Source organism: Kryptolebias marmoratus, linkage group LG2, assembly GCF_001649575.2.
Source record: "Kryptolebias marmoratus isolate JLee-2015 linkage group LG2, ASM164957v2, whole genome shotgun sequence".
In the NCBI taxonomy this organism is placed as follows: Eukaryota; Metazoa; Chordata; class Actinopteri; order Cyprinodontiformes; family Rivulidae; genus Kryptolebias; species Kryptolebias marmoratus.
The window spans coordinates 29,736,017-29,744,061 of record NC_051431.1 but is presented as its reverse complement, the minus strand read 5'-3'; the positions used below and the strand labels follow the sequence as shown (position 1 = coordinate 29,744,061).

Genomic DNA, 8,045 nt, shown 5'->3' with positions numbered 1-8,045 from the left:
GCTTAACTCCCGAAATGTTCCGCCACATTGCTAATGCTACTCCTCAAATTGTTTCTTCTTCTTCTTGATTTTTATTGGTGGTTGGTAAACAACTGAAGAAATCAATACCGCCACCAACTGGTAAAGAGTGTCTGCTAAGCTTTTCTCCTTCTTGCATTTAGCAGCAACTCGAGCACATTACTGCCCCCTATATGTCAAGAGAACAAATAACACCTTTTCTGTTCAAATTGCCAACCCGCCACAGTGGCGTGTGTGTTGATCAAATTCACCCGCCACTTCAAATATTTACTCGCATTTGGCCGGTGGCGGGTGCTAATTTCCACCCCTGCATGTACATACCTTAAAGACATTTATTCAATATAGTTAATACAATTATTCCAAAGCTAAATGTTGTGCATATTAAACCTTACAATTTTACAGTTTCAAACAGGTCTCTGTCAGTGATAAGACACAAGCACAAAAGGGTTTGACATGGCATCCTGCATTAAAAAAATTACATTTAAAACCATTTTTGCATTATCCAAATGTTCCACAATCATTCACCATTTGTGAATGAATGCATACAGACAGCAGATGTTCCACTGGAGAAACAGATGTCTCAGGCTGTTATGGTATGTGTATTCACCTCAGTTGCTGCTTACACCTGGTCATGGTCAGAGATATACTTCATATTTACATATCAACATTATGTGCGAGGTTGCTGTTCTGTGGCTGAGACTTTCAGCTCACTTTTTTCACCAGTGTAATCTGTTTTCTTTTTCAGGATGTCGTGGCTCATCACAATCAGTCATTATTTACACAAGGTACGTGCCTTACTTGAAACTTACTTGATTAAACATTTACTGGGTAGCAATACATAATACAGTCTGTTACCTACCGGGTACTTACAAGGTCAAAGAGACTTTGTTTTGTCATTTGCATCACGTGGTACATGAGATGGAAGGAAATTTTGTTTTCAAGGTCCAAGTTACACCCAAAAAAGCAACATATACAATATAAGAGTATAAATAAAAATAAATAGTATATAAGGATCTAAGAAGATACAACAGCAATAATAACATAAATAAGGTGGAGTACAGAGGTATTTACCAAGTATGTACATGGTATTTACAACGTACAAACCAGGTACATATAGGGTAGGCACCAGGTACGCACCAGGTGCTTGCTGAGTACCTACAAGTAGGTACCTGGCACTTGCTCTGTGCATACCTAGTACCTACAGTGTACATGTCTGGTACTTACAGGGTATAAGATAAGATAAGATAAGAGGAAACTTTATTGATCCCACAATGTGGAAATTTGCACGTTACTGCAGCTCAATACAGGAAAGGGTGAGATAAAATAAAGAAGAAAGATACTACAAAAACACTATACACATACAGTATAATATAAAACAATGCACATATACACATACACATATGTATATACACATACACATATGTATATATATATATATATATATATATATATAATTATTATATATATGTATATGTATATTAACCAAATATACATATACACACATATACATCAACAAACACTATATATACAGATAACGGTACAGTACGGTATACATAAATGAAATGTATATGAAGGTGTGTGTAAGTGATGGCAGTGGAGGTGAAGTGTCCCAGTGACTCATAACATCATGCTGTGTTATACATATAACTGCGATTGGGATGAATGATCTATGGAAGTGCTCCGTTCTGCAGTGAGGATTTTTGAGTCTCTGGCTGAAGGAGCTGCTCATCCCCCCCACAGTTTCATGCAGAGAGTGGCGGGGGTCGTCCATGATGGCTGTCAGCTTTGCTAACATCCTCCTCTCACGCATCACTACCACAGGCTCCAGAGGACATCCCAGTACAGAGCTTGACCCCCGTACCAGTTTGTCGATCCTGTTCCTGTCCCTTTCAGTACATCCAGCCCCCCAACAGACCACTCCATAGAAGAAGGCAGATGCTACCACCATGTCATAGAAGGTCCTGCATACAACAAAGGACCTCAGTCTCCTCAGTAGGTGGAGTCGACTCTGGCCCTTCTTAAACAGGACATCTATGTTTGTAATCCAGTCCAGCTTGTTGTTGAGGTGAACACCCAGGTACTTTTAAGAGTCCACTGTCTCAATGTCCTTTCCCTGGATGTTCACCTCCTGTGACTTCCTCCTGAGGTCAATGACCATCTCCTTCATTTTGCTGGCATTGATTTGGAGAGCGTTGGTCTCACACCAGCCAACAAAGTCACTGATGACCCCCCTGTATTCTTCAACATTCCTGTCTGATACGCATCCAACGATGGCTGTGTCATCCAAGAACGTCTGAAGGTGGCAGTGGTCCGAGTACCTGAAGTCTGAGGTGTACAGACTAAACAGGAAGGGTGAGAGGACCGTGCCCTGTGGCGCCCCCGTGCTGCAGACCACCACATCAGACACACAGACATGGAGCCTCACGTACTGTGGTCTGTTGGTGAGGTAATCGATGGTCCATGCTGTCAGCTGCCTGTTCACTCCGGCTCCCTCCAGCTTCCCTCTCAGCAGTGCAGGCTGGATGGTGATGAAAGCACAGGTGAAGTCAAAGAACATGACCCTCACAGTGTTTCCCGCCTGTTTTAGGTGAGAGAGAGATCTGTGCATCAGGAAGATGACAGCGTCTTCCACCCCAATGCCGGGCTGGTAGGCAAACTGCAGGGGGTCCAGCCCTGAGTTCACCACAGGGCGAAGATGATGCAGGATGAGCCTCTCCATGGTCTTCATCAGATGAGAAGTCAGAGTCACGGGTCTGTAGTGGTTGGGCTCCCTGGGATGTACAATCTTTGGCACTGGAACCACGCAGGCAGTCTTCCACAGGTCAGGAACACTCTCCAGACTCAGGCTCAGGTTGATGATGTGCAGGACCACCTGACAGATCTGGTCTGCACAGTCCCTGAGCAGTCTGGGGCTGATACCATCCGGACCTGCTGCCTTCCTGATCTTAGTTTTCCTAAGCTGACTTCTCACCTGATCAGCTGTGAGGTGGATGTGAGGCTGAGTGGGAGGTGGGGCTGGTTTTATTGTGGGTGGGGGTGAGGAGAGTGCAGACAGTGATGTTACTGCACCAGGAGAGAGGGGGGAGCAGTATACGGAGGGGGCTAGTTGGGAGCTGGGGATGGGGGAGGTCAACGGCCCAGAGTCGAATCTATTAAAAAAAAAAATTCAGGTCATTAGCCCACCCCCGGTCTACAGGCCCTGTGGCTCCTCCATTGTTCTTGAAGTGGCCAAAGATTTTGTTCATGTTTATCCAGACCTCTCGGACTTTGTTTTGTTGGAGCTGCTCTTCCATCTTCCTCTTGAAGCTTTCTTTGCCTCTCCGGATCCTGTATTTAAGATCCTTTTGCACTCCTCTCAGTTCCTCTTTGTTGCCAAATCTGAAGGCCCTCTTTTTCTCGTTCAGCAGGGCCTTCAGCTCCAGGGTCACACACGGTTTATTGTTTGAGAAGCACCGTACCTTCTTAGTTGGCACAGTGTTCTCCACACAGAAGGTCATGTAGTTGGTGATGCAGTGGGTGAAGGCGTCAGTGTCTTCGCCGTGAGGCCTGCAGAGTTCCTGCCAGTCTGTACATTCAAAACAGTCTCTCAGGGCTCAGATCACAGCCTTATTACCTTCTTGGTGGGGGTTTCCTCTTTCACAATGGGGGTGTAGGTGGGGTGGAGAGGGACCAGGTTGTGGTCTGAGTGGCCAAGCAGGGAGAGGGGTGATGACCTGTAAGCCTCCTTGGTGTTAGAAAACAGCAGATCTAGAGTTTTATTGTTTTAGTGTGGGAGTCGACATACTGGGTGAAGTTGGGGAGAGTGGAAGAAGGAGATGCATGGTTGAAGTCCCCTGAGATAATAACCTGTGACTGTGGGTGTGCCGTCTGTAGCTGAGAGACGATGATGTGAACATCCCCATGGGCTGCCATAGCATCGGCCGAGGATGGGATGTAAACAATTAAAACAACAAGTGAGAACTCTCGAGCCAGGTGGTATGGCTAAGCTCTAACTGTTAGCAGTTAAATGTTTTTGGTACAGCACTGCTCCTTCACAGTAATGTGTCCAGGGTTACACTATCTCTCATTAACGTACATCGCCAGTTCCCCCCCTCTCTTCTTACCATTCTCTCTAATGCTTCGGTCTGCTCTCACCAGTTGAAAGCCATCCAAAGTTACGAGAGAGTCCGGTGTGTGATCTGTGAGCCAAGTCTCTGTGAACAGCAGGAGGCTGCTCTGCTGATACTCCCACTGCAGTCTGGTTAGCCCTGTCAGCTCTTCCATCTTGTTGGGTAAAGATCTTACGTTACCCATGAGAACAGATAGAATGCTCGGTTTTTACTGTCTCCTCTTCTCTCCGTACTTCGCTCCAGCTCTGCATCCCCTCCTCCAGCGACATAATTCCTTTGGGATCTCAGGTCGCTCAACAGAGAGTACCCTCCTGTTGCACAGCATTAACAGCTGATCCCGGCTGTAAACAATGGAGTGGCTCACAAGATCTCCAAGTGAAGAAGTGAATAGTCCCAAAAAGAGTAAAAGCAGTGCTACTACCCTACGAAGACTTTGCAGGTCCATGGCGGGTTTGAAACCTAGTAAAAAATTACAACACAGAAGTTGAAAAGAAAAACTTTACCACAAGAAATAACAAAAAAGAAGGAAATAACAGGGAGCTGCAGTAACATGCTGCCTACTGTGGCGCCATCTTGGAAAATAATATATATACGAACTTACAGGGTATGTATGGAGGTACATATAGGGTACTGGGCTTTATTATGATGTGTCTTGTTTCCCCCATACTTCCAGGTTACCTGGTACTTTCAGTATCTGTACCTAGTATCTTCAGGATACCTACAAGGGGAACATACAAGGTACCAATGAGGACTAGGCTGTATTTTGAAGTTACCTTTTACCCTGTACCTACCAGGCATGTATATGGTACTTACAGGGTATGTACATGGTAACTACAAGAGTACCTAAAGGGGTACTACAAGAGTATGTAAAACTTACAAGTTACCTTGTACTTGGTGCAACTGAAGGGTGGCTGTGGCAGTGGGTCCGTGGTTAAAGCAGTTGTCCCCCAATGAGAGAGCTGGAGATTTGTTTCTTGGCAGCAGTCACATATCAAAGTGTCCCTGGGCAAGCCATTGAACCCCTCATTGCCTCTATTGTGTGTCTCATCAGTGTATGAATGTGACATAAGCACTGATTAGACTTTGAAGAAAGATTTATTCAGATTAGCTTTGTAGAGATGTAGTTGAGTGCTGTATGAATGTGTGTGTGGATGGGTAAATGAGGGCAGATTATGCTGGAAAAGCACTTTGAATGGCCTGTTTGGCTAAAAGGTGTTATATAAGTACAGTCCATTTACCTATGGGGTACTTACAGGGTACTGGGTTATATTTTGAAGTGACTTGTTGTCCTTTATCTACAGAGTTGTCTCATAAGTACCAGGTACATACTTTTTAAGTACCTGGTATGTACCCTGCACAACATAGTATCAAGTCATTTTATAATACAGCCCTGTCCCCATCGGTACCCTGTAAGTATTTTTGTAGATACTCTAGATACTCTCCACAATAAGTTCCAGGTGAATACCCTTTCAGTACCAGATATTTACCAGGCTGTATTGTGTATTGCTACCATTAATCAAAAGGAATGATGCTAGTAAGCAATGCATTTGTATCTCCTCTCAAACCATGGTGTGATGTTCAGGTGCCTTTGGCTCTGAAGTTGCAGCTGGTTCACCATCTGAGCAGTCAGCTGCAGCCAGTGATGAAGGGCTGCAGTGTGAAGGATGGAAGGCTGTCCCCTCTGTCACTAATGCTGGGCTGCAGCCTGCTGTCATGCCCTGGTCTTCTCCTGACTGCAACCAGCAGACCTCTACTCCTCAGACTCTGGCTTACCCAGCCACTTCTGCCCTCACTGCCGATGTGTACATGCAGACTCTGTGCCCTAGCTACACCATGTTGACCTACACACATACACCACTGCTTACTAACTTTGGGGTAAGTGACAGATCCCTCTGGTAACTTGAAGTTATTTTTAGAGTAGCAGACAAAAATGCATAAAAATGGATTGGTAGAAGTGTACAAGAGGAGACCTTTTGATCTTTACAGTTGATGCAACTGTTGCCTCTGAGAAAGAGGAGGTAATTGTGGGTTGAGTGTGGAAAGTCAAGACAAGTCAAAGTTAATTTCTGTAGCACATTTAAAAACAAATTTGACAATCTACAGTCTATTTGTTAAAAAAGTAAAACAGAAAATCATTTCCTAATAGAAAAACAAAGCAACTAAACTCAATCACAATATCAAAGCTGCAAGCAGCAATGATTAGCATCACTCAGCTACTTCTCATCTGCCTAATAAGCACTCAACCACTAACATTTTTTAAAATTTTGATTCAGTTGCAGTAATTTTTTCGTGTTACTTAAAAAAAAACTGTCCATAAATGTGTGCACATCCACTTATACATTATCCAATCAAGATAATGTATTTTTATTGTTTGACTACATATAAAGACTTCATTAGCTTGTTATTATCCAGCTTCATACGTATTTATCCTAAAATTGTGGGTGGAATAAATATCTGATTCTGATGAGAAGGGCCCATGACACAATTCTGGATTGTTTTTTTTTTTTACAGTGGATCCAGGTTAGGTCCTAGCCAGTTGGCTTGACACTACTGTGTTCCAATGATGAAAAAATAAAAAAAATAAAAAAGTCAGTATTTTATTAATGCAGGGTTTTAAGTACCACCTACTTGCAAACATGGTGTTCCATGATCTTTCTTTAAAGCATGAAATATCCAATTGCATCTAGGCTTTATTGAATACCTGAACATACAGCAGCAAGAAAATAACATGTAAATCAGCAGCAGTCAACATCTGAAAAAAAAAAAAAATTTATGTCTGTTTATTTTTTTTCACAAGAGCAATGTCTTGTTTATTTTCATGGAGGGGGCAAAACTTAAACCCCGTACTGGAACCAGGGAAGTGTGGTTCCCTTCTGATTTCAACTTCCAGGTTCTGGTCTGAGGTCTACTTGTTATATACAGTCTATGACTGGTAGTTTAAGTATTTATCCTTTCAGGATTTTCTGTGGTAGGCTATTACTGCTTTTCTCAAAGAATATCTTAAGGGATTAATTTCTATAAGTGAAGTTATGAAAGAGCTCTTGAAATTAGGGAATATTTTCATCATCATAGCCTTAATATTTACCCAAGTTGTCATAAACTCGAGAGTTTCTGTCCAGAGAGCGAAACCAAAACCACACACGGAGACGAGGATAACGGTAAGTGCATTTATTAACAGGTGAAGTTATATACAGTGGTCGGAGTCTGGAGGAGTCTGCAAGATAAGGAGAACTGGGTGAGTCTCGGGTACAATTCTGTTCCAAGATGGTAGCAAGGATTTCAATGTCTCTTTGTTTGCTTACAGGTCCTGGAGGAGGTTTGCGGCGTCGATAAGGAGAGGTGCGGTTCCAGTGGTTCCAGGAGATGAGCCAGTTACAGCAAGGTAAGTATCAGCGGTTATCCTGGTAAGTAGTTCTTCAGATCCGTAGTCGTGGCGTGGCAAAAAACCTGAGTCGTAGGCACAGAGAATGTGAGTAACATAGGGAGCATAAGTTAGGTTAGACGCTGAGGCGGAGAATCTAACCCAGAAGGTTCGATGCTCCAACGAAGATCTGATCCCAGCCTGCTGCTTAAGTACTGGCTGGTCTTATCAGTGGAAACTGGAACACCTGTGAAAGAATGATTAGTGGCTCTGCCCACAAGGCGGAGCCAAACCCAGATCCTCACAGTACCCCCCCTCTAACAATCGCCCCTTGGCGATTTTGGACGTGTCTCTGGATGCGCTCTATAAAAGTCCGAGATCAAGGAGGCATCCAGGATAAAAGACCTGGGGACCCACGTGCGCTCCTCAGGTCCATAGCCCTCCCAGTCGACCAAAAACTGAACCCCTCTACCTCTCTGTCGTGCATCAATAATGCGGTTGACCGTAAAAGCGGGATGATTGTCGATCAGCCGGGCGGGAGGGGGGAGGACGGTAGG

At 44.0% G+C, this 8,045-nt stretch overlaps 1 protein-coding gene across 1 annotated transcript in view; it reads left to right on the top strand.

Annotated features, from left to right (window-relative positions):
• LOC108246334 (POU class 2 homeobox associating factor 1) overlaps nt 1–8,045 on the top strand; it is a 46,516-nt gene that overhangs the window by 31,259 nt on the left and 7,212 nt on the right. Inside the window, exons 3-4 of the mRNA XM_037974213.1 lie at nt 764–803; nt 5,710–6,002. Coding sequence (XP_037830141.1) covers nt 764–803; nt 5,710–6,002 — 333 coding nt within the window. The remainder of the gene's footprint in view (nt 1–763; nt 804–5,709; nt 6,003–8,045) is intronic.